At 40.2% G+C, this 26,317-nt stretch overlaps 1 protein-coding gene and 1 long non-coding RNA gene across 5 annotated transcripts in view; one reads left to right on the top strand and one right to left on the bottom strand.

The window, feature by feature from the left end:
* Nucleotides 1-534: 534 nt before the first annotated feature.
* Nucleotides 535-5,769, bottom strand: LOC135407435 (uncharacterized). Its single transcript, XR_010426870.1, has 3 exons — nucleotides 5,656-5,769; nucleotides 4,481-4,614; nucleotides 535-2,546 (listed from the first exon to the last, which is right to left on the bottom strand). It is a non-coding gene; the product is annotated as an uncharacterized LOC135407435 (long non-coding RNA).
* PDE8B (phosphodiesterase 8B) overlaps nucleotides 4,858-26,317 on the top strand; it is a 74,134-nt gene continuing 52,674 nt past the window's right edge. For all 4 annotated transcript variants that reach the window (XM_064642442.1, XM_064642439.1, XM_064642441.1 and 1 more), the window contains exon 1: nucleotides 4,858-5,184. In XM_064642442.1, coding sequence (XP_064498512.1) covers nucleotides 4,873-5,184 — 312 coding nt within the window. In that variant the 5' untranslated portion in view covers nucleotides 4,858-4,872. The remainder of the gene's footprint in view (nucleotides 5,185-26,317) is intronic.

The raw sequence follows: 26,317 nt of genomic DNA, 5'->3' as shown, positions 1-26,317 counted from the left end.
GGAGAAGGTAGAGAGTGAAGGAAGGCCTCCTGCCTCTCTGTGCACTCCCAGCACAGTTTGTGCCTCACAACATTTTCAGTGGCAAGGGCTGCTCATGGAAAGGGAACCAGACTGAGTTCCCTCTTCAGCTTTGCTCCCTTGAAACAAGCTTCTCCATGAGTCAGTTTCCCCACTTGCAAAATAATGTAAAGGATTTTATAAACTTCTGGGGAAAACTGAGATAACTGGCATTGTCCAAACCAGTCATAATCTGAGTGTTAAAGGAAGGCCAAAGGCAAGTCCTATAGTGAGTTTAGCAATCAATCCCAGCAAACTCATTCTGACTGAACAATTCCTACCTGATGGTATCTTATTGTAGGATGTTGCTAATAGGAAACTGTTATTTGTAGAACTCACAGACACAGTGTAACAAACCCATGGTAAATTAAAACAGTTTTGCTGCAACACGTGATTTTTCAAAGTTATGAAATGAAAGTTTTGGGCAGGAATTAAAAAAATAGGATGGTTTTGGTTGAGCTGGAGAAAGGTCGTTGCTTTCAGTGATGTTGCTCTTTATTTCCTTGTTTAGAGAGTCATTGGATTTGTGAACTGAAAAACACATTTTGCTCTTTCTCAGGCAAAAGAAATAACCTTCACCATCTGTATTTAATATCTTTTTGTTTTGCAAGTGCTATCATTTATTGTATTTTTGATGAGTAAAAGCATGAGATTAACATTGTATAATATAAATTATCAAATACTGTAAAGGTGGGGATTTTTTAACAAAACAGAGGTATGTAGAGAAGAATTCTATTCTAGCTGTCATGGCTATTATTTTTCTCATATCTAGTTTAACTTAAAACACAGCATGTAGTCTGGATAATTTACTTTGCTCTAATCTGGGTATGCAGCATGTTAATTTTTACTGTAGTTTAGAAATTTTTTGGACCAATACGAAAGGACTGAGCCTCCTAACTGTTGAGCTTCCTAAGAGCCTAGTGATTTTTATTTTTTTTTCTTTTGGTACAGGCTTATTTATACATTCTTAAACTGGTTTTACAGTAAATGAACCATGAATAGAGGTAACTTGTCGTCTATAGCTGGTTGTCAAGTACCAGATTTTCATGTCTCTGTAAAATGCAACCTCTGAAGTAGTATATTCTTACTGCAATGAACTGGGATTTAGAGATGTTACTTCCAATAATGCCAACATAAACTTAGCAATCTACTCGTAGCATAAAGACTTAATATTGAGGTCAGAGAGAAACCTATGCCTGGCTTTGGAAGGGATATAAAGTTTGGAGGAGCATATATTCCTCGTTTTGGAGGGATTTGCAGGTGTAAACACCTTAGAGAATGTATACCCACTGTTTTCTGCTAGAAAAAAACATACAAGATGCTTCAGGTTTCCACTGCCACATTCCACAATCAGTCATATGCTTAAATTCATCATGCTGAAATTAGTCATGTGTAAGAAATTGGTTTCCTGTGAGCATAAAATTTGTTAGGATTTATAAAATTGCAGTTAAAGCCAGTGAGCACTCTTTAGTAGTGGAAAAACTGATACATGTGAATATTTTCCAGTGTCTGGATGTACTGACTTCATTCTAGGGCCATACTAAATATGCATTTCTGAGGGCACTACATCAACTGTTCCTTGTGTAAGTCATTGGTTGAATTAGCACGTGCTGCTCACAGTAAAGCCTTCTGCTTTAGTGGACATCTGTCAAAGCATCCTGCAGCAAGATGACTGCAGGAGCATGACTTGAGTGTGCTACAAGAGGTGGTGCAAGTGTGCATGCATGTGTTTTAAATATTTCCTGTTTCTCCTTGTTCAGTAAATTCATGGTTGTCTTCTCACAGGCAAGATGCAGGAAGAGTACTAATGTTAGGAAAAATAATCTTTAACCTTCCATTTCTTCAGTTCCTACTTCATCAAGAGACAGTCATCCTTCTTCTCTGCACCCACTCACTCAGTTCCACTTCTGTTTCTGCTCACACTAATCGTCACTTGTTTGTTCTGTCTCTCTAAGCTCCTTCTGAGCCCCCTGTTTCTGAGGAGAGACTGGGAGAGTTGGGATTGCTCAGCCTGGAGAAGACTCAGAGCATATCTCATCCATGTTTAACTGAAGGAAAGGTGCAAAGAGGACAGAGCCAGGCTTTTTTTCAGTGGTGCCGAGTGAGAGGTCCAGAGGCAATGGACATGGAACAATTTGGAACGTGGGAGGTTTTCTCTGAACATCATCAGGGAACTGTGAAGGTGACTGAGCACTGGAATAGTTAGTCCAGAGGGGTGGTCTTCATCCTTGGAGATATTAAAAAAACATCCAGATATGCCCATCCCGACCAAAACAATTGAGGTGGCCCTTCTTGTGCAGTGAGAGTTGGGCTGGATAACCTTTCCAAATTCAGCCATCCTGTGATTCTGATGTCAGGCAAAGCATTGTTACTCTACCCACTCTTCTGTTGCTTTTCAGCAGTCCACACAGTTCCCCATCCTGCAGCCTTCTCAAGCGCTCTGGCACTTTGCACAGGCAAGCTCATCTTCTTTAGTGATGCCCATTACCCTAAAACAAACAGTACAGGGAGAGCTACTTGAGGACTGCATTTAGCAAAGCTTCTCCAGAGTTGTGACTTCTTATTCCTACAACTTATTTCTGACATCAACTCAAATGTTATACCTAAGCAAGGGAAATGCACGTGAGAATGGGCAGATACCTGCAATGCTGTCTGAAATCAATTGCAAAGTTGTCACAGAATTCAGTAGGAACAGGGCAGAAACTGGAATACTGGGATGTTAAGGAAACCTGGGTATGGAGTGACTGATGAAATATCTGATAACTGATATCAGTTCAGAAAAATGGACTGTGAATAGCCAGCAACACAGTTTAGGGTGTGACAACATTTTCACCAAGCTCTGTCTGCAAAGTCAAAATATGATTTATGTTCACATCCTTTACTAACATTCTAAATGCTGTTGATTCCTGGGGTGGTTAAATTCCCATGAGCAAAGTCTCAAACTATATAGTCAACAATTCTTAGATATCTTTTGGGGAACATTGTTTACACTAGCGTATGGGGTTTGAGTGGCATTCCCGAGCTCCTATTCTAGTGCAAATCTCAGATGTAGTCTTCAGCAGGTAACTCAAATCCCCAACTTTAATTTCCCAACCAATAGTAGAAAAGAAGAGAGACTTGAAAATATTGCAAGGAATACACACAAGTGTATTTGTTATTAAATGAGCTTTTGGGACACATTCATTTCCAACTAGGTGCATTATGCTCTGAGAGACTGTGAGGTCTCATCCAGAACTGCAGACTGAGCAGCAAGAAAGGCTGCATGGTTGGGTGATGAAGCACAGTCTGCTTCATTTTACTTACACTGAGCCTGCCTTCAAAGTGGTCCTCAAAGACAGCCACCAGCAGAGCAGTGTGGCAGCAGGCAAACATGCAAACACGTGCAGGATGTGAGCCACAACTTGATTTGTGAACATTGACAACTAGCAGGGAAAATAATTACCTAGAGAAATTTGATTACCAGGGCAACAGGGGCTCTCTGTGGTAACTGGAAAAGGTAAAATACTATGTCAAACAGGTTGGTGATCTCAGTCTAGTTTCTTAATGGCTGAATGCCAGTCTATATTTCCATAATTGCAATGACCCATGAACTAGATCAGCAGAGACAGAGTCTAAATGCTTAAAGTCTCTCTAAACTGAGGCATTTTAGCTGTGAAGCTTCTGAATAAACTTCTGAATAAACTCATATTTAATCCATGAAAGCACTTCAGGAGCATTAGGAGCACAAATAATATGTTCAAACCACTTTGTCATTCAACATTACAAACCTTGCACCAACCATGCTTCACATTTCTAGTATTTTTACATCACTCATTAAAAACGAGGTGGAGAAACAGCAATCACACATCAGCTAACACTCCAAGAGGAAGAAAAGGTGTATACACAAGTGTTCATTGGTAACCGAGTGTCAGATAAAATACTTTCTTAGGCAGGCAGTGTACTGCTTGGATGACATTACCAATTCCTGAAGGATTTATTATGTGCCATTGAAAACAGAGAGATTTAAACTAAAATCTTGCAAGGACTTAAAACCCACATGTTTAGTTTTACACCTCCTACATAGTTTCACTGAGGTCAATGAAACTATTCACTGTGGAAAGCTAAGAAGGTGTGTAAATCTCTGCAGCATTAAATATTTTGCTTGATTATCTCCCCGGGGACTGAAAACAGGGATTGGCAGCTATCAGACATCTAGGGTAAAATGGCAACTTGTGTCATTGAATATTGGCTTAACTGAAAAACAGCATTAAGAGTTGTAGAACAATTGTGGCCTTTTTTCCTAACTTGCAGTGAGTGCTATGTGGCTCCAAACTGCTCCCTGCAGTACCCCCAACCAACTGACATTTGCTCACCCATGACTAAGGCACATTTTGACTGTCAAACTAAGTTTTGAGAGAGAGAGAGAGAGAAATGTCGTACATACCCAAGGCTTGAAAGTAGACTCTCTGCCCGGGTCGCGAGAAGGCTGCATCGCCGATGGCGATGCTTCTCCTCCTCCCCCTCCTCTTCCCCCCTGACTGGGTGCAGACTCGGTGGCCGCAGGCGCTTCGTAAGACGCTGCCGGGGAGGGGAAGGGGCTTAACGGGTCTGGGATCCCCGGAGGCGGCGCGGAGAGCCGGGCGGGGGTGCCGGGGAGGCGCCGGAGGGGCGGGAGCGGCCGGGGCAGCGCCGGCGGGGGGAGGCGCCGGTGCCGCCGGCGCGGGGTGCGCGGCGCAGGGGCGGCGGCCCCGCAGCCCGGGCGGGCGGGCGGCAGGTGCGAGTGGAGCGGAGCGGGCCGGCGGTGCAGCGGGGCGGGGTGGGTGGGGAAGGGAAGGGATGGGCTGCGCCCCTAGCATCCACGTCTCGCATAGCGGTGTGATTTACTGCCGGGACTCGGAGGAGTCCAACTCCCCCCACCAGACCACCACCATCTCGCAGGGCACCGCCACCCTGCACGGCCTCTTCGTCAAGACAGACGCAGCCGACTCCATTCCCTCCGTCCTCGCTTACCAGAGCCGGCAGCCGCCGCCCTCCGCCGCTCCTCGCCGCAAGGAGCGCAGGGAGTCCGGAGGCGCCTCCGCCCGGTCCAGGACGCCCCACTGCTGCAGCGTCGAGGCGGAGACCCAGACCAGCAGCTCCAGCGTCAAGGTAAGTGGTGGCCGCTCCGGAGGGGTCTCCAGCGGGGCCGCTGTGGGTCCCCGCCGGCCGCGGCAGAGGGAGGGCAGTGCGCGGAGCCGGCGCCTCCTCCGCTGGAGGATGCTCGGCGGGCGGGATGCAGCTGCCGGGAGCGGTGCCCTGGTGCCCACTGACTCACCGCAGCTGCGCCGGCCGGGCCGGGCCGGGCTGGCACTGCTGCGGGGGGGCCGCCACTCCTGGAGCTCGCCCGGGGGGGAGCAGCGCCCGCCGGGCCCCTCGGGCTCCCTCCGCCTCTCTCTGCCCCGCTGGTCCTCGCCTTGGGGAGGCTCCGGGGCGCCCTTTGCTGGGACCAGTCCTGGACACCCCGCGAGCGGGGAAAGGGTTCGTTTCGAGCTCTGTGACTGACAGCAGGGAGTAGGCGCCTCTGGGAGAGGCAGAATAAAATCTCCCCCCGTGTAATTCTCAACTGCAACAAACCCATACCTGCTGTTAGGTTTACTTCATCCCTTTTCCTGCCCCCGTGTCTGGTTCGAATGAACTGTTGCGGCGAGGTGTGGATGTTAGTCTGAGAACAGAATCACTGTGATGCGCACACGTATGCAAGTGCACCTTGCTGGCGTAGGGCTGTGGGGATGCTCCCGGAAGGGCGGCAGGGTCTGTGTCCGTAGGGTATCTGGAAGGCTTGGGTCTCCCTCTCAGTACCTAAGGCAGGTACTGCTGCGACCTGCTTGTCAACGTCTTCACTTGAGTTTAGCACTTTAAAGAGATGATTGTGCTGGATTTTCTTTTTCTTTTCCCTTTTTTTTTTTTTCCCGATCAGAGTAGGTTTTTCATTAACTTCTCTGAAAGCTTTCTAGAAATTAAGTTTTGCTTTGTTGCCCTCTTCCAAAGTTTATTATTAAAAAAAAATGGTGTCATGATCCTACCTGCACCTCAGATTTCTTTTCTGTTATAAAGCAGGATACCATGTCACAAAGTAATTCCATGGGCTTAAAAATATTGAAATATTTTGTTAAAAGATAATGAAGAAATTAAAAAGTTTTATTTCTTTATAATTTAAAAAATCCAGAAATCATCTTTAGGAAAACATAAGTAAGATAAGTCAAAGAAAAAAAACCCACCGAACACCCCCACAATCCACTGTCAGTTTGTTTATTCAAATGCTGAGAAACTTGCAGAATTGTCTGCGGTCAAATTGACCATTTCACTCATTTAGAAGAACCTGGACAAAGTTCAAGAACAACTGGAATAAAACAATTGTGTTTCTTGGATTCAAGGATTTTGTTGTTTGGTTTGGTTTTTTTACATTTCAAAGTGAAATATTTAACACAAAATAAAATTTCTTTTTTTAATGTGGAGGAGAACAAAGTAGAAATACTTCCACAATTAAATTGAGAATTGAAAAAAAATGTTAAAGTGGTAATTCAGTTCTTAATAATTATTTATGATTTGCTGTTACATCATGGGCTCTTACAAACAAATATATTTGTCAACTTTCTGGTTACTAAAACTGAAAATATTTCAGATGTTTTTGAACTTTGTCATTGGCACTGTAATCTTATTGATTCAACAAGGCCAAGTACTGTCTGGGTCTTGCCCTTGGGTCACAACAACCCCAGGCAGCACTACAGGCTGGGGCAGAGTGTCTGGAAAGCTGCCAAGAGAAAAAGGACTGGGGGTGGGGAGAAGGGGGATGTGTGAGAGTGCTGGTCGACAGCATGTGAACATGAGCCAGCAGTGTGTCCAGGTGTCCAAGAAGGCCAATGGCATTCTGGCCTGTGTCGGCAATAGCGTGGCAAGCGGGTTCAGGGGAGGAATCATCCTTCTGTACTTGGCACTGGTGAGGATGTACCTCAAATCAGGGGCCAGTTCAGGGCCCCTCACTACAGGAAAGATATTGAGGTGCTGGCACAAGTCTAGAGAAGGGCAACAGGGCTGTTCAAGAGTCTGAAGCATAAATCATATGAGGAATAGCTGAGGAAGCTGGGGGTGTTTCTCCTGGAGAAAGGATGCCCAGGGGAGACATTATTGCTCTCTACAACTACCTGAAAGGAGGATGTAGCCAGGTGGAGGTCGGCCTTTTCAGGTGACAGGATGAGAGGAAATGGCCTCAAGTTGCACTAGGTGTGGTTCAGGTCGAACATCAGTAAGAATTTCTTCATGGAAAGTGTTGTGAAGCATTGGAATGGGCTGCCAAGGGAAGTAGTGGAGTCACTATCCCAGGAAGTGTTCAAGAAACGATTGGCTGTGGCACTTAGTGCCACAGTCTAGTTGACAAGGGGGATTGGTCAAAAGTTGGACCCAATGATTTTGGACATCTTTTCCAACCTAAGTGATTCTGTGATTCTGTAATTTTTTTCTATATTTTCAGTTCTTTTTACTAATTATGGGTTTGTTAGATTTTCTGGTTTTGGGGTTTTTTAAAGTTATTGACAAACTGTTTCAATTACATAGTAGAAATATTCTCATTCTTATAAAAATTAAGATATGTAAAATTTTTTATACAATTTTTAAAATTGAATTAGAGACTCCATTCTTACTGCCAATCTTGGCACAGTTTCGTACAGGTTGTCTGACTAAAGCAAGGTTGGACTATTATAGAACTATCATAAAGGCAAAATCATATATGATACCTGATGAGCTATAAGTGGAAAAGTGTGGAAATATGTTTCTCTAGTAGTATATGATAACAGTATTTATTTCCATAGAAGTTCAAAATGAAAATATTTATTTTGGTACAGAAGGAGTATCTAGCAATACTACATGGTTTTAACTGCTGTATTGCTTAGTTGCATGTATCAGCCATATTTGATATTCCATACCACGTGGTGTCATGCTCAGTAGGTAAAGTGGGGGGAAGAAGGAGGAAGAGAAGGATGTTTGAAGTGATGGCATTTGTTTTCCCAAATCACCATTAGATGTGATGGGGTCCTTCTCTCCTGGAGATGGCTGTATACCTGCCTGCCCATGGGAAGTAGTGAATTAATTCCCTGTTTTGCTTTGCTCACATATATATCTTTTTCTCTGCCTATTAAAGTGTCTGTATCTCAAGTCAAGAGTTATTTCACTTTTACTCTTCAGATTCTCTCCCCATCCTGCTGGTGGTAGAGTGAATGATAGCTGCCCGAGGCTCAGTTGCCATCTGGGGTTAAACCACCACAAAATCTCATCTAACTCTGTTCAGGGGACAAAACAATGGTCAAATGGCTGTGAGCACTATTATGTATTAATATAATTTTCCAGTTGTGTAACTGTTTAACCCACTTAAACCATGCTGCTTGGTGTTTTGTGTTGTAAACTGATCTTTAATTGTTTACACAATCAAGTATTGCATTATTTACATTTGACCCTGTCTTTATACAATGTTTTAAAACTAATCCACACCATAATATGAAACAGGCATTAAAATAAATCAACCTGTAATGATTTCAACACTATTCAATTTAAATAAAATACCAAAAAGGACCCCAAACCAAAACCAAACCAAAAAAAAAAAAAAAAAAGAAAAGCCAAAAAAAACCCCAAACACACAATGATCCCACGTCAGTTAGAACATATGACTTATCTAAACCTTACTTTTAAAGTCTATCTGATCTATATTCATTTGGGGTGAGATAGTGTTACAAAGGCAAGAGTATTTTTTTGTTTTCTTTTCTTCTCCTTTCCTTAATGACAAGTTCTGAACTTTCAGAGCCATGAGATGTGTTGGTCCCATCCTGCTCACAGTGATTATGAGTAACCATTCAGCAGTTCTGGTATATGTGTGAGTTTCTTTGTGGATTGGAAGCTTGGTAACTAATATCTAAAGCTTGCTGACAAAGATCTCAAGTGGACTTGTTAAGTATTAGAAGATGCACCTGCACCCTGATTTGGAGAAGGACCCACGCTTTCTGGTGCCCAGCCATACACTGTGTTACTAAGGTACTTGGTCAGAAGCACTCAATTAAAAAACAGACATTCCTTGCCCCTGTTCCTTCCTTAATAAAACTAAACAGTATCAAAACAAAGAGTATTAATATCTCAAACCTTACCTCAGCTTTATATAAAGATACAAGGCATTTAGCTTACATCACTGAAGCATAGCTTTGAACATGGAAAGATGCTAACTGTATAAAGGCTGATTGACCCATTGCTCAACTATTTCTGGTTCTGAAGTGCAACGGAACCAGCAAGGTTTAGCAAGGAGTAAATAGTTTCTTGGACACTTCCTTGGAGATTTAAAAAGGTAAAAAAAGTTTACCTTATCTTTGTTTACAAGTACATCTTTTAATTATGGCCAAATCTTAAGCAGAAGTGTGTGAATAGATTCTCCCTTCTTGAACATCTTGAGGCTTTGGCATTAGCCAAACTTTAAAAACTACAACAACAGACAAGTTTCAAAGCTCTTGTTGCTAACATGTAAGCTAGATGGAAAAAAACACAAAACCATCTGCAGTCTTCTATTGATTACTTTATTGTATTTTTCGTCTTGAAATTACAAGAACAGCAGGTGTAATGGTTTGGGTTTTCTTATGCTGTGTTCTTTGTGGAAGAGAAAGATCTGTTTATGAACCTCCCTTGATCAGTCACAATAGGAGCAGGTTTTGACAGTTTTCAGGCTTTTTATAGCAAAATGTTTATTAGAAGCAAAGCTCAGAAATAAGAAAAAAAGCATGGGACATTATCTCTTACCAGCATTGGTCTGTGTTAAGTTCCAAGGTGGAAGTGTTGGAGTGGGTATATCCTTCTCAAAATGTCAAGAACCTATCTTTTACAATTTTTTTTCCTATATCTGGGGGAATATGTAAAAGAATGCAGCTGCCAAATACAAACTGGAGAGCATTGAGAAATCCAGGTACTGAGAAAGTCGCATCAGGTCCATGGGTACCAGAGAAATGCAGTCATAAGCATTGCCTTGATTTTGAGTACAGTTCTTCCCTTTAAAGCAGGATCATGTGTAAGAAAAATCACTGTATTTCCTGTTCTGTTTGAAGTATACTCTTGTTTAATTGTCTGCTAGTAAGTTCTGTAACATGTAAAACACACCAGAGAAGACATTTTTTGAACATAGTTCAAGCAGAAAAGATTGTGGAGGCCAAAAAGTATTGAAATATGTTATGATGCAGAGCCTTGTTAATTCAGGCTAGATGTTCTATAAGAGGTGCTGGCCTGAATAACTCTTACCATAAAGGATATTGCTAGTATAGAAGTGGCTCTTCTATGACTAAGCCCAGACATCTTAAAAGAATACACTAAAAGGACTTTCGTAAAGATTTACTGTTCTTTATCTGACCTTTCCATTCCTCCTTCAAATGATTCAGGTAAACTTTAGCAAGCCCTGTAGTTATGCTTTTAAGCAATGCTAGACAGAAGAATAGTTACAGAACAGATAATACCATTTCTTCAGAAAATATTAAAGCACTTGGCAAAAAGAAGCTTGGTGGATTAAAATGTGACTGCACATTGAGTCACACAGCGTTCTGGACTTCCAAAACTGTTCTTGATGATATGCATTTATATCATTAAATATAAAATGTGCACCCACACGTATAGGAAAAGTGTTGGAAGCTTGTAAGAGAGCCATGAGCCTCAACCACTTCATCACTGGAAGTCAGCAGAGTCCCACGAACCCTCTAAGTTCTCCGGTAAAAAGTTATTTTGGAACATCTGCTTTCAGTGCCCAAAATACCAAGCAGTTTTGAGCAAACTGACCATTATTAGCATGTGTTTTCCAGTTATTACTGTTTGCTATGGGCAAAATGAGACTGAGGTTTTCACCTTCTGCTTGATGTGAATCTTTTTACAGTTTCTAACACTCCATGATTGTGCTGGATGCAGACAAAAGGGATTTAAAATAAAACTGACCACACAGCTGAAAGACATAATGCAAGCTGAGGAGTTGTGCCAGATATCTTGGGGAAATAGTGCGTGCTCTTATCATGCAGGAGATAGGTTTGAATTCCTGCAGCTGAGAATGTTTAATAATCACTAGGGTGTGATACAAAAAGTGGGCACATAGTTTTCCATTTTTGTCCTTCAGGTGAGGAATAATCTAGTTTTCTATCATATTTTAAGTAGTGGTTTAGACAACAGAGTATTTAAGCAGGTTGAAGTAAATGTGTATACATGATCTGCAGGTAGACTAAGAGAGGTAAGACTACCAAACACCTCTTGGAGACATTTCCTTCCAGCTGATTTGAGTGTCCCTTCTGTGCCTTGGACATCTATCACAATGAGATGATGAGCTAGACCTTTTTGCTGTAATGAGCATGTAAACACCTGATTCTCAAAAATGTTTCCTGTTCCTGATGGGGATCCTTCAGCTTCTCTGGGGGGGTGTTATTTTAGACAGGTTTCTGTACTTCCATGGATTCCTAGATCAGATAGTGGTATCAGGCTGGATCATAGGCAACATAGGCACTCCTGAAGTAAGGAGTAATGCAAGTCCATATTTTCAAAAATTTGGCAATGCTCTGTGAAGTAGTTCTTAATTTGCTGCCAGATCTCAGTGTACTTTACTATCTATGTAGATTATCCTCTGCCTGTATTTCGTCTCTGCATATTTGTCACTCCTCTTATGTTTTTGGAAGATTCAACTCTATCTCAACCCTAACTCAACTCTGTCTACAGGGTTTTTCGGTGTAGCCCAAAGCGTATGTAAAATTTGTAGAATTATCTTTAGTGTACATGTAATTTTCTGAAATTGCCTGTAGCAAAGACTCTATGTAGCTTTGTGTCTCCTAGAAAAAAACATGTGAAGTGTTTTATGGTGTAGCAGAGTTTAACTGTCTTTAGTGAGTCTTGCCATGGTAACCAAAGCCAGGATTATGGCTTCAGAAAATCAACAATCACATTTACTGATGTAAAGATAAAAGTACAGAACACTGTGAAAGGCAGCCTGTGTGTTTGAAGTGGTTGAGGGCATGAGCTTATAGTAACAACTGCCACCTGATGATCCCTTGTGTAGTACTGTCTCCTCTGGCACAGATCAGTAGGGGTATTTCTAGCCCACTAAGTCACCAGTCTGGCAGGGCAGCAACACAACACCTGACTGTCCTCTTGCTTTTCTGAGGGCATCTTCCTTGGGGCGATCTCACAGACCGTAAAGCACAATGAGCTAATTCTACAGGAGCTTCCACAACTCCCCCGAAACACTGATGCCTTTGGATTGTGAAGCTTGAGTCATCTTTCCATCTGTGTGAGGAAGAAGTGCTGTCCAAAGATACATTATTAATTCTGAGTAAGGTGCCATGCTGTACAGCTTTTTGGAGACAGTGTCTAGTGCAGGTAACTTTCTTCACTTGCGAGGTCCATTTGCTTGTAAACTTTATTTTTCCCTTTCAGGTCAGCCATGTATGTCAACCACAACCTCAGCCTTCGGCATCCAATTATTTGTAAATTACTTTCTCACCCTTGTTGTCAGCTATAAAAGAACAAAATGCATTAGAGACATGCTGTTCCTTTGGGTTACCTCTGACTCTGTGAATAGAGAGGTACTCTGGAGAATAGTCGAAAAAAATCCCTGCATATCTCTATGCACTGATTTGGCTTTCCAGTGCCAAATATTTCATATCTTGAGTATAGAATGGGTAGAGTGTAGATTTATGCTGAGAAACCCCTCAGCTAAATGGTGCTACTTTAGAATCACTCTCTATATTAAATTCCTAATAATGTGAGTTACTCACTTGGAAAATGCAGAACTAATTTTGATGTAGATTTGGGATTCATTGACCTCTTGCCCTGGATTCATACTGCATCTGAAGAGGCAGTTTGCTCTCTAACAGAATGGGAAAACTGGACCAACACTGGTTGGTTTCATAGCATGGAAGAGTGGAGCAGGAATTGCAAAAATCTGGGCCACCTGGACTCCAGCACACAGAATTCACAGAGAATGCAGCCAAGTGTAAGCATGAGTATAGATATTATAAAACTGTTTAAATAAGAATTTCCAAGAAACAACACTTAGCTGAGAAACTCTACATTAGTAGGGTCAGCAATGTCCACTGCTGAAATGGGCGGAATGGAGTATTGAAGCAATGTAGCTGTTAGAAATCAAGGTATTCAACATCTATTTGTAAGTCTAGGACAAACTGCTCACAGCTGGTTTGCATATAGAGCTGTAACCTGTTAGATTTAATTACTATTTATTAGTTTATATTTGGAGGGGTGAGTTCTGATTTCTATCTCGTTATATACATGTTTTAATCAAATAGTGATATACTTACCTGGGGCATACCTTTCAGTGCTGTTAAAAAATCAATTTAGTTGAGTGTGGAATTGGGCATGAGGTCTCTTTTGTTAGCTTTGGAGCTGCTTCCAGCAGTCAATTTTCCCTTTGCTCTTAGGTCAGCCATTTTGCCACAGGGCCATTGAAAGTGGTTTTCCTCTTCCCCTGTCACAGATTTGGAAGGCTGTCTGAGACCACTGTGAACTTGAATGTTGTTAATGGCCATTGTTCTCCTGCAGTTATGTTTAATAATCATTGTGTCCATTTTGAAATGTGATTTATCAAGCCATTGTGCTAGACAGAAAGCCAAGAAATCTCTTTTAGAAAAGGAGAGGTAAAATTAGACTTTAACTTTTTGTGTGTGTTGTTTTCCAAAGTTAGTCAAATTTCTTTTGAGATCCCAGGGTAGGTGGTAATATAATGGCTAGGGTTTTTTCTGGAGATGAGACACTCAAGTGCAAGTTTCTGTTTTGAAAGAGTCTAAAGAGATTCTCCCATGAGAGTACCCTGCTTCCTGGACTGTTGGCTACTGTGGGTTTCTCTTCCTCTTGCCTCTGAGATGGCTTCCCTGAAATCCATGCATTCCAAAGAATCCTGCCTGATGAATTGCTACTTCCTCCTTGTTGCAAAGACAGATGTTTCTTAAACAACTGTTTAATTATATTGTGAAATAATACAAGGTTTCAGGAAAATGTGGTTATATTCCATTTCAGAATAAAACCATTCCCATGTATTAAATGGTTAGGGCTGTGTTAGTGTTCCACGCAGCGTGGTGACTCATGGAAGTGGAGTAGCTGCCATGTTGAGTACCTTGCTGTGGCCTCGTTTCAGCCTGCTTCATTTTGCCTCAGATTGCAAAGTGAGGGAGGCCAGGATAGCAAGACATCTCAAAGTTTAGAACTCTTACATTCTCATGGACATGTTGTGGTGGGCTGCAGCTGCTGGACAGCTCTCCATCCCCATGGAGCTCTGGATGGCAGCTGCAGTGTACTGGTGGAGACCTGGGATATCTTTTGCTACCTTTTTTCTAGAGTTTTGTGCAGACATGAAAAGGTCAGCTGGAGTACTATAACAGTGTGGTGGATGGTTGAGAAGACATGGATGAAGTGAAGATCTGAGATGAGCTAAGCAAGGAGACATCATTGTTCAAGCAGGAAAAAAAATGATCAATTTAGCCTAAGCTGGAGTGGTTGTGGAAGGGGCATCTGTTGTGGGCTGGAGGAGGCCAGGACAGAGAGTTGTGCCAAAGGGACTGGGGATGAAGGAGCCTGTGGGTAGAGAGGTATCTTAGAGGGGAAAAAAAAGATCTGTTTTAGTGGCACAGGATGCCTTTGACACCTGTAAGTCTTGAGGATATGTAGTGTTGAATCTAGTGATTTCTGTCCAGATCTTATAATAGCTGCACAACAAAAATGTATCTTACCGCTCAGTGCTAAGCATCAGATTGACTGATGCAACAGGAAATGCCTAGATGGTGTTCTGTGTACAAAGCTGTAGTAGTGTATCCACTGCTGCCTAAAGTCATTTAATAGTCTGTGATTGTCTGGGTTTTATAAACGATCCCATCACAACGGCAGAGGACTCCGTCTAAGTCTTGCAATTAAACATTTGAAAGCAAGAGAGAAGTAGCTAGTATTTCTCTAGACAAATTGAAGACTCCTAGCCAACTGCCAGTTCAAGCTCTATATTCTCCAAGGGGAAAAAGCCTCTTACCTTCATATGTTTTTTATTCCTTGTCAGAAGTACTACTCCAGACAAACTGTGCTGGTTTGTTGTAATATCCTGATAGTTGCAAGAAGAATGTTGGTAGCTAAATCAATGCTTTTACTATAAGACAGGAAAAAGAGCTTGCTGGGAGGATCTTGTTGCACTAAAGAGAGTTTTCACAAAAGAGGGGGAAAAGGTACTCCCCCGAAAACCAAAATAACAACAACAAAACAATACTGAAACAAAACACCAAGCAGAACATAAGAATGAAAATTGTTCTATTATGGAGATACTTCTGGTATAACTGGTTCTGATATTCTGGGAACTTCTGTGATAACTTTGTGTAATGACAGGATGCACTCCTGTTTTGCAACCACAATTAGAATATTGCCAGCAGAGGATTCACAGGGTGTATTACCTCTGTGGGTCTGGTGCATAGGAATGAATTTAATCTTAGTGGTAGGTTTTTCTTTCAAAAATGATTTTGGATAAATAACCACTTTATTTGGTGCAACAGTTTCTTTGATATATTCTGGCATTTTTCTTATTTCAGTGTGACAGCTTTTACTCCTCTGGTCCTTCAGGTGGGCTTGGATTGAGCCACACAACTTAGGTTTTTTTTCACACTGTTAGTGGCTTATAAAAAGATGTTTATAGATACTATTTAAGACATACTCAAGAAAAAAGAAGTCTTAAAAATAATATATTTAAAATGCTGTCATTTTAAGTTAGATTCTGTGCATCACGGTGTTAGAGATATCAGACTTCTTTCAGGTTTGTGAAAGTGAAATATCATAAAATTATCAATAGCAGAAGAACTAGTGGTACTGATCAGGCCTTCTCAACCAGAAAGGGTGTCTGTTTGCAGATAGGCATTAACTAGAACAGCCGATGCGCATACAGATCTCTTTTGGCTCTTTAGCATTTTAGTGGCATAGGGACTATCCATACAGTTCAAAGAGTGTAGTAATGAACTGTGTTCAAAGAAGGGAATGTTTTTCATGGGTTCCACCAGATTTATGCAAGAGGCTATTTGTAGATCAAGAATTTTTTTGCCCCCTTACAGCTATGAGACATCTGTGGCCTTGCATTAGATTTTAAAAATCTGTCTTGCTGAAAGTAACTCCTTTAGTCCATCCTTTCATGTTTGCTTTATTGTTATATTTGTTTGGTTGCAAATATCTGCAAATCTGCAGACAGCTTAAAACTGAAAAATGTTCTGTATTTCTGTAGCTCCCATGTAAAATCTTATCAGCGACCACTGTTTTCCTGCATGGTTGATGTAGATGGCTGCCTGTCAAAGGATGACCCTTAATCACCACGCTCGCGGCTTATTCTCTGATGTCAATACATAACGCAGTTCGCCTATCCACATGTATGTTTACAAATTGCTGTATGATACATGTATGTTTTTTGTTCTGTAGCCTGTTAAATGGCAAATGAGTAAAGAATGTCGTTCTTTGTTTTATTTGGGAACACGTCATATAGCTGCACAGGATCCACTGGAACAAAATGAAAGAAAATGGAGACAGCTTGCTCACAGTTGCAAGGCGTTTTTGTTTGAGTTGCTAATATTGTAAAATGGATACTAGATATATATGATCATCTTTTGAGTTTAGTCTGGAGAGCTACTCCAACAAGATACTGTCATCAGGCAGATTTAGGAATATCTGACTGGGAAAGAGCAGCAATAAACTTTTGTGCACTTCAGAAATTTTTAGGAGGGAGATCAGGTTAACTCTTATTGTCTGCACTTTGTAAGAACATTTAACAGAGATAGCTTTCTAACCAAACAGAACTAACAGAACATGAAGAAAATGAATGTGATTATTTTTATTATATTTATCAATTAGTACTCTAGAATTTTTGTATATCATTGAAGGAAGAGGAACATTTTATTTCAAAATTTAACAAAAGAGCTTAAAATAAGAACAGTAAAAACCTGGTATCATTTTGCACTTCCAGCTGCAGTACAGAAATGTGAAATTTATACATGTAGTCCAGCGGTCCCAGTTCAGAAGTCACCATGTCATTTGTTAGGATGCAATCTAGAAAGACTACACTGACATCTGAGAGATGAAGATCTGACCTTTTTCAGATAGGCAATGGACAAATTAAATTTTTTTTTTACATTTCCCCACATTTTATTTTTAATTCAATAAAAATAAATGATTGGGCCGTGATAACCCCCCTGGTTAAGGGGTTATCAAGGACCAGAACAGCTGGCATTATATCACCCACACAGCCCTTAGTTATTTTAGCTGTAGTTGGGCTGGGCAATGGTGCTTCTTTGAATGGTTTGTTCCTAACCCTCCCTGACAGGTGTTCAGCATTTCTTGATGTGTGAAGGAGGTGGTGGCAGAGCATAGGTGCATCATGCGAGATTTACATCACTTGGAGATGCCAGCAGTGTTCTTGCCACCACTCCCTTTGGTTGATCTGCCACTCTCTCTCTTACAGGGTTTTTAATTTTTTGCCTGTTCTTGCAGCATGGGATTACTAAGGAAGTGATCACAGAGGAAGAAGATAGTCTGCCTTCTTTGAACAATGGGAGATCCTTTTATATGTTTGTGCACGTACTTGCTGTGTGCTTATCTGCAGGTTGGGTGAGCCATCTGCTGGCGCCTCTCCTCTAGTTTTGTTTGGTTTTATTCCCCTCCCGATCCTCCCCCACCCATTTGACCAGTTGTAGAGGGGTTGCCATTACTGAGAATGGGATCAAAGCAGGATACATTTAAATACGCAGACAGTTCATATCCTGTGTCTACCAGCTGCCTTCAATCATTCTTTCTCACTCTGAAGGAGAGGTGTTCTCTATCTATTCTAAGTATTATCTAAACTGATTAGTATCTGACAATGTAGGTATATCTTCTTTTCTGCTACCAGCATGCATGCTTTGAACAGGAAAGAATCATGACACAAATGTGTGATACAGAGCAGTACCTTCATGCTGCCCGTCACAGGATTAAGCATAAAACAGGGAAGAGCCTTCTGTGCCTCTTCTCTAGCCTCCTTCCAAACTTTTGCTGCTTGTCTGCTCAAAAAGTTTTGGCAACTGACTCGTATGCCGATGGGAAGTTAGTGAGAATTGGATTTCCTGTTTGTTTGAAAATTTCAATTCAACAAGTGAAATATTTCAAGGACAAAATTCTGGGAAAATGTTTCAAGTAAATCAGAACTTACTATAGTCAGGCTGAGACTCTGTTTATATTTTGAAAAAAACCTTCACCTGATTTACTACTTCTTTTAAAAGCTTTATTTTTAATAGATTAGTATTTTCTGGTTGCTGGGAGGATCCAGCTGAAAATTTCTCGCTGTCTGGCATTGCTAACTTCACTTGATGCTGCAATGCAGAGGTCCAAAGACACGTTACCATAGAGATATCCACAGTAGTTTTAAACCAACTTTAGGTTACTAAAGTTTGAGTGCTAATGATTACTGCAGCATCAGCTGTAGAACACACACTGTGAGGCTGGATATACACTTCATCAGCTGACGGCACTAACTACACCTAACTGGAGCCCAGTGATGTTCCCTTTGGAGGCTGGAAGAGTAGGACTGAGATCTTACAGCTCTTGCTGAGACACTGCCAGTGTTGTACTAAGAGATCTGACCAGGTGCATTAACACCAGAGTTGTGCCACTATTATAAGGGAGAAGTAAGTGGCCTTGAACAACTGGGTCAGCTCTACAAAGGCCCAGTGGCTCCCAAGATGGGATTGCAGTGCTTGCTGCTGCTCTTCCTCCTTGCTTAGTAACTGTCGTGGTTTTTTTTTTTACTTTTTTTCAATGATGTTGCATCTTGGGCAGACATTGCACTGTTAGATCAATATTCAGGATGAAAAATAAAATGAGTGATTATTTACTCTCCTCACCATTAGCCATAACATCATCTGTGTTGTTACAGGTCTGGTTTCACTATGTGTGTTTAATGCTTGCAGATGTGTTCAGTGAGCACATGCAGAAATGAAAACCTATTCCCTTTTGAAGGAAAAGGTGAAGTGGAACACTAAGATGAAGAGTTTAGCAATCAATCTTTAAATAAATATGGTTTCTGATTTGGTATGCTTCTGACCCCAAATCAGTGAAAAGAAGCTAAGCAAGGTGGGTGAGTAGGTTGTTACTGGTTCTGTTGTCATTATGTTTCTTTTCATAGAGTACCTAGTCATATGAGGCAGCACACGAATTAAATACTTACCTGATATTACTGTCAGCAACAGAAAGGTAAAGTGAATGACAGCTGGTCGTGTGTGTTCTGCTGTACATATAAATTCATGAAGACTTCTGTACTGCTTCGTGCTGTATACATTTCAGTGATAAGTAATAATCTCAGGCAGAAATGTCTGCAGTCTACCTGTCAAGAGCAACATAGACAATCATTAAACCAAGAAATCTTAAATAAGATAGGCACTCTTGCAGCTGTTTCATTTTCTCAGAATTGGTATTTACAGTAGAGCTCACTTATAAATCCTTTCCAAGTACAGTGTATTTATTCTATTTGTACAGTCACAGCATCTGCACTAGGTTCCAGGGAAAATAAAATGATTTGTGGTGGATACCAGTGAAATTACTGTGTTCATAGTATAATCTTTGTTACTTTGAACCTGTGTAAAATTTCACTGCAATTTTTAGCAAGTGTCTTATGCAACAAAGAAAACTCAAAGTAATTGGACTGCATTAGAAATGGAGGAATAGTTTCTATTTGCTGTGAACATAAGTAAGGTTTCCTCACTTTCTTAATGTGATAGCATGATCAATAACCACTAACCCATTAGGTTTTATTACATGTAGAAGCAGGGTAAAATTTTTTTATGATCTGATATACGAAAAGCTTGAGATTTTGGTGTCTCAAGTTCTGAGGTGACCCAACGCCTCTAATGATGTGGCTTTTGCCCCCCTGAGATAAGTGGCTGCAGAGAGATTTTCTGCTTTGTGATAAGGGTTCCTGCAGCACCACAGAGGTTGTCTCAGTGTTGCCGAGTGGGAGAAAATTCCAAGCTGATGCTTCCTTAGCTGAAAGGATGGTTCCCAACCCATAGATGAAGATGCTGTTCCATAGAAAAATGGAAACTGTTCCTAAATTTGCTTTTAGTTTTCCTTTGGAGACTTCCAAATATATATTTCTTAGCTTACTCATGGTGTTTTGAGGCAATCATAGTTTAAATGTGATAAAAGTGACTGAATAAAGTAAAAATATCTCTGCATGCATCATGATTGAAATTAAAATACCAGATTAGGGAATGACTTTTTTTAATTTTTATTTTTAATGGCAAAGGATGTTTGTTGAGGCAGTTTTAGTGAAGTGAAATATAAAAAGAAGACCATTAACACAAATGTATTTCATTGGAACTTTTACAGAAAAAACTGTATCTGCAAATCACCTCTCTGCTGGAAGCTGCAAGAGGAATTTAAACGTAAAAAACTTCTAAAACATGAAATATTAAGCATAACCTAGCACTTAGGCTTTTATGGGGAAAATGGTACTTTTTCAGCGTTTCATATGTATTCAGTACACATTTTTTTAAAAATTGATACTGAAATGGGTCAACAGTGCATGCTTCTGTAAACTCCCCATACTTTTCATCACTAGCAAAATAACTTCTCACCTTCTATCTTATCTTACTGTTAACTTTCGGGGGGGCTCCTTTCCTGAGGTCTCTTTAAAATCAAATTATCTGAATATGGATCTGAGAAGCAGCAGTCTCACTTTCTGTAGGGAAAAAAACAAACTACTAGACAAGATGCACGTAAGTGGTGTGTCATGGCCACTTGACTTTTAGAGTACACAAGGCAAATTGCCTTTTCAGAACAGATCTCTCTGCACGGTGAGTCCATCAAGCTGACTGTAAAATTGCCTTGAAGTCTATCAGAGCTGTTGTCTCTGACCTACTGCAGATTCACACCTACTGCAGTGGTGTGTCAGGGCCACTTGTCTTTTAGAATACACAAGTCAAATTCCCACTTCAGAACAGATCTGTCTGCAAGGTAAGTCCACCATGCTGACTGTAAAATTGCCTTCCAGACTATCAAGGCTGTTGTCTCAGACCTACTGTAGATTCAGGGATATGTTGATTCACACTACCTTTGAAAATATGACTTTATCTACCTTGAGGACTTAAAAATGGCTTTGCTTTATTTTTAATAAAAGTTTTCTGAGTAATCTGTACCTGCTATATGGCAGTTTCTGTGAAAAACATAATGACTGCAAATTGCAGAATGTGTCAGACTGTGCCGTGCTTCACAGCTATATATAAGAAAAGGAGCTAGTGTTCCATGGAGCACATAGCATGACTTCAGAGCGACTCTGAAAAAAATAAGTAAAAGAGGGATTTTTAGGGGATTAATAACTAAGAAAATTACTTCTGTATGTTTTGGAAATCTCAAGGTCTGCAGTGGGAAATGGATGTTGGAGGTGTCGCACTTGCTTATTCTAGTGTGATACATATTGTCCTGTGTTGATCATTTTCAGAGTCATGATGTTGGCTTGGTGGCTTGGTCTGACCCAGCGCAGCTGTTGTTGCGTGTTTGCAATCCTGGCCTTCACTGAAGCCTGACTTAGCAAAATATTTAAGCACGCGAGTAGAACCATCCAGCTTGACTGGAAAAACCAGAACACCAGTTTGACTTTACATTTCCACAGGGTCATTGCACCCAGAAGTCTGAAACAGCCTTAGGGTGGTCATAACCTGTGTCTGGCAGCTAAATATAGAGCAATTGGTAAGCTCCATGTCACTACAAAGGTCTAAAAAGGAAAAGTATTATTTTCACATATGCAGTAGAAGAGCTGCATACGTGAAAATTCATTGTTTTAGTAATATGCAGATCTGAAGACTTGAGGTCTAAATTCTGTAAGGAGGAGTAGTATTTTTTATATTTGCAGTACCTTAATGGAAATAATCAGGGATGCTCTTACGTTACTCAGTGTGAGAATACAGAAATCTATGTTGTCACTTCATTACAGGGTTTCTGCAGGTGGGACCAGTGAGCTAGTCAGAGTGTTTTATGTGTGCCCAAAAATGAACTTTTTATGGTCATCAACTGTAACAATTACAGACATTTTAGTACAGATGAGGAGGCCTCCCAGCCCAATGTCTCTTACTTACTTTCAGTAAAGCATTTTAACTTTAACAGTAACTTGCTATGTGAAGTAAAATAAAATTTCTGGACTCTTGGATCAGAAAGCTGGCCCCTGCAATTGTAGGCAGCCACCTTCTGTATCTCCTTTGGTTTCATCAAAGCTTTGAAAAAGTTTATTTCAAGTCTTCTCTGAGTTTACTGGTGGGAGTCCTAAGCTGCCATTTCTGCTTTCCCTGTTATATTCAGCTAAGAAGCTTCTAACAGATAGCAACATACATAAGTAATAGTGGGCTCTCTGTGTTGTTTGAATTTCAGCTCATTTCTAAGACTGGTGCAGTCAAGGTTCTCTGCTACCCTACCTACCTCGCAGTTGCTTTTTTTTCCTGCAGTTTTTTTAGTAGCTTTGCATTCCAACAAATCCCCTTCATCAGTCTTGAACAGGAAAGGTTTATTAAGTTTTCTTTCTCTAGAAAATATCTTTTTTATTATTTTATATGTTTTATATATTTTATATGGGTTTATATTTTTATATGTTTTTATGTATTTTTATGTGTTTTTTATCCATGCTTATATTAGGGTGGCCCCATACATTTTGTAAAATGGTATTGATTTTCATCGTCTGTTAAATATAACTCAATGTCTTTGTTCTTCCATACAACTCTGTCACAGACTTTCAGCATGAGTGGCCTGAGTGCCCAGATCACTTTCCCTGTTCTCTTGGCAGCTCATTTCCCCCAGTTTATGCCAATCAAATATTCCTTAACTTTGAAAACTGAATGCAACTCAGCAAGAAACTCAAAGAAGTTATTGTTTCCTGTCCTGTGATACGCACTTGTGAATAAGTACAATATTAACTGGAAATAAGTCATATTTCCCTGCAGAGTCCATCCAAAGTTGTAAAATAAAGATATATATGAGAGAGAGATATAACAGAAAACTTCAGGAATATGTTTTTGTGTTGTAATCTCATGGATTGTAGTGTAAGAGTGTAAATAACATACATAAGCAGTTATTCATTGGAGTTGTACATGATATGGAGTGTAACTCACTAAAATGAAGAGATCATGCCTTATAAAATCTCTGTTGGTGAAAATGTTTGTCTGTGAATTGAAACTAAAATATCTTATGGCTTTCAGAGATAGTATTTCTAAATAAAGTTGTTCGGAAGGTGTCAGGCTTTTGATTGTGCGTGTGATCTCTTGGAGAGGAGATTAATACTTTTCTATGGTTCATGATATGTATATAGTTCCTGTTGCTTAATAAGGGTTTAATTCTGTGAAATGCTGAGCATTTGGGCCATGCTGCCATTAACTGTACAAGAAACCCTTTTTGTCTCCAGCAATATTGCTCATAAAATAAAATTAAACAATCGCTGAACTGAATTCAGCTTCTGCAATATCAGGCACATTGAAAATAGGCAACTATTCTTTAAGGAGAGAAAGTTTGGCAGTTAACACTGCACTCAACCAGAACTTCTGCTTTCAGGTGTGGATGTTCATACTGTGCATATGCAGAAGCTGTAGGAGAAGATTAGTTGTCAAGATTTTTGTGAGAGGGTTGTGCTTTACTATCTGTGGAGAATATAACAGTGCCATTTTTTTATCTTCTCAGTAATGTGTTGGTAGTAAGTTGCATAATTACATCCTAATGATGGTGGACTGAAATGACCATATTGTGTTCAAATAGATGTCAGTACATAAAGACTGGAGTAGCATTAAGAGCACTCTGTAGAACATTGGCATGACTCTTATAATGCTGGGTCTGAAATGTGGCACTTAACTTAGTGGTGCTTCTCCTTGTTAAGACTGGAACAAAATGTCCAAAAGAAGTTTTTTTTCAGAAAGCTTTTAATTTCACACACAAACACTGTGTAAATAGTGATGAGTAATACCAAAATCATTATTGCTTATTGCATAAGTAATAAATTGCTCTAGCGCAGCAGAACAGAGGAAGGAGTATGCTAGGCCTTCTTTCTATGCTTTTGCAGAGCTTAATGGGATTGCAACTGTATGCAAAAGTTAAACACTAAAATTAGATGCTGATCCTACCAGTATTTACATGACTAGAGTAATGGGAGTGAAATTATCATGACTGCATTCAAGTTTGTAAGACTTAGTAATTAATTTTCCAGATTTATCAGGCCATTTCTTACTTCTGCAAGGTATGAATTCTTCAGGTACATCTATCACCAGCTACTCTGTTCCTCTGGATCAGAGCTCCCTCTTCCTCTGACCTATACCTACCTACCTTGTATAAATACTGCTTCTACTTTTCCTCAGTCTTCATCCATATTTGGGTAGGGCTTATAGAATTATTCAGCCCGTGTGCCCTATTATGTGACATATTATAAAAGTGATAGGTGATCTCTGTCTCTGAGGATTATAAACTAAAATAGGTGAGACAAGCTTCATAAACAATTTAGTCTTGAATGACAAAATAGAGACGGTGAAAAATGCTGGGTTTGGGTAACATCTATGTGGCTTAGTTAGATGACTCACCAGTGGGCAAGACACTGTGCGCATCCTAGAAGGTGATATCTGGATGTCAGTCTTGGAATATTTGAGGCATGATTGCTGCTGTCTGCAGCGGCTTTGTCAAAACTAAAATAGAAACTTAAACTGAATTACATGTGATCGTGAATTATTCAGTCATCATGGGAACCTTGGACCTGTTTATTTTGATGAGAATTTGGCTCTGATTTTCATTGTCTGCACAATTTTTAGTGTGAGATATGGCAGAGACTTTCATGTTGATAATTTGTAGTTGCACAATAACAGACATGGAGATGGTAGGGTCTGCTCTTGAAATAATTCTATTTGTGGATTTCTGATTAAAAAAGCGACAGCAAACTAATTAATTTTGACATATATTTAAATGCTATTTTTGGATTTCAGAGTCAATGTTACATGATAATGGGAAAAGTGCCCATATGTACCTGTTATCCTAAAAACTTGGGAAGATTTAATTTTTGTTTTATTGCTATTTGTACTGTGTATTTGCAATTTGGAGTTGTTGGGGTTTGTATTTTTGTTTTTGTTTGTTTGTTTTGATAGAGTTTCTAGGTATAATTCTAAGACATATCTTGCAGATGCTAACATTTTAATTAAAAGGCCAAACTAGTTGTTTTCAGCTGGCTGTCTCCAGACTCGAACAAACAGGACAGAAGTGCTGTAAACCAAACACTGTCTGACTGTGAAGGAGCAAGGAAGAGGCACCATTATGTCTTCGAAGGACATATTCCTGTTCTTTAGATACAATACCCTTTTCTTTACTGGAGCTTATTTTGGTATTTTTGTGAAATGTAGACCAAAGTTCAATGCTGAGTTTTTTTCTAAGTGAAACACAATTCAGAAAACTTCAATAAATGACTCACTCTCATCAGAACATGTTTGTTCTGGTTTTTGTTGGGGTTTTTTTCCCTTTGTTCCAGCAAGAGGAATGTAGTGTTTTATAGAGGTTTTAGGCCAAGATAGTATGTAGATGCATTGCTGTAGCTGGCAAAAAATAATAGGAGCAGACCTCTTTGAACCAGGAAAAAAATTCTTCCAGCTATGTCTACCCAAGAGAAGAAATAAGAGGAGGTGATACTAAGCCAAAGCTCTGATGGTGATGTCTATCATGCATCTCTGAAGAAGTGGCCTGCTACCCACTCCAGCCTTAGGCTGATATTGATAACTAGTAGTATCTACAGTGAATGGTGTTGGAGAAATGGTAGATTAAAAATGCAGCACATACCTTGGGTCAAAAAGGCTTTTTTTTCCTTTTAACCCTTGGAGTAGAGTCCATAATGCCTATGTGTGCACTTGCACATCAGTATTTCAGGTGCTGCGTCTGACTCTTCTCAGGCTATTGAGGGGCATAGTCTTAGTGATTTTGTTCACTTTCAGTAAAATTCTGTATGGTTTATGTTAAACAATGGAAACCAAGAGAACAATATTCATGTCCTTCAGTAAGAAAATAGATAGGTTATTTACTACTGTAACAGTAGCATTAAATTATTTGAGAGTATGCTATTTCTTGTCTGTCATGGCTTAGGAATGGCATCCTTCAATTTAGTAATCCTGCTAAAACTATACTGCTGCTTCTCCTCCTCCCCCTCCAGCTGGAGGCACAAAAAGAAAAGATGGTGGGTTGAGATAAGAACAGTTTACTGGAA

The sequence above is a fragment of the Pseudopipra pipra genome, chromosome Z, assembly GCF_036250125.1.
Source record: "Pseudopipra pipra isolate bDixPip1 chromosome Z, bDixPip1.hap1, whole genome shotgun sequence".
NCBI classification, from domain to species: domain Eukaryota; kingdom Metazoa; phylum Chordata; class Aves; order Passeriformes; family Pipridae; genus Pseudopipra; species Pseudopipra pipra.
Note: the sequence above shows the minus strand (reverse complement) of the source record. Positions and strands in the feature narration are given on the sequence as shown.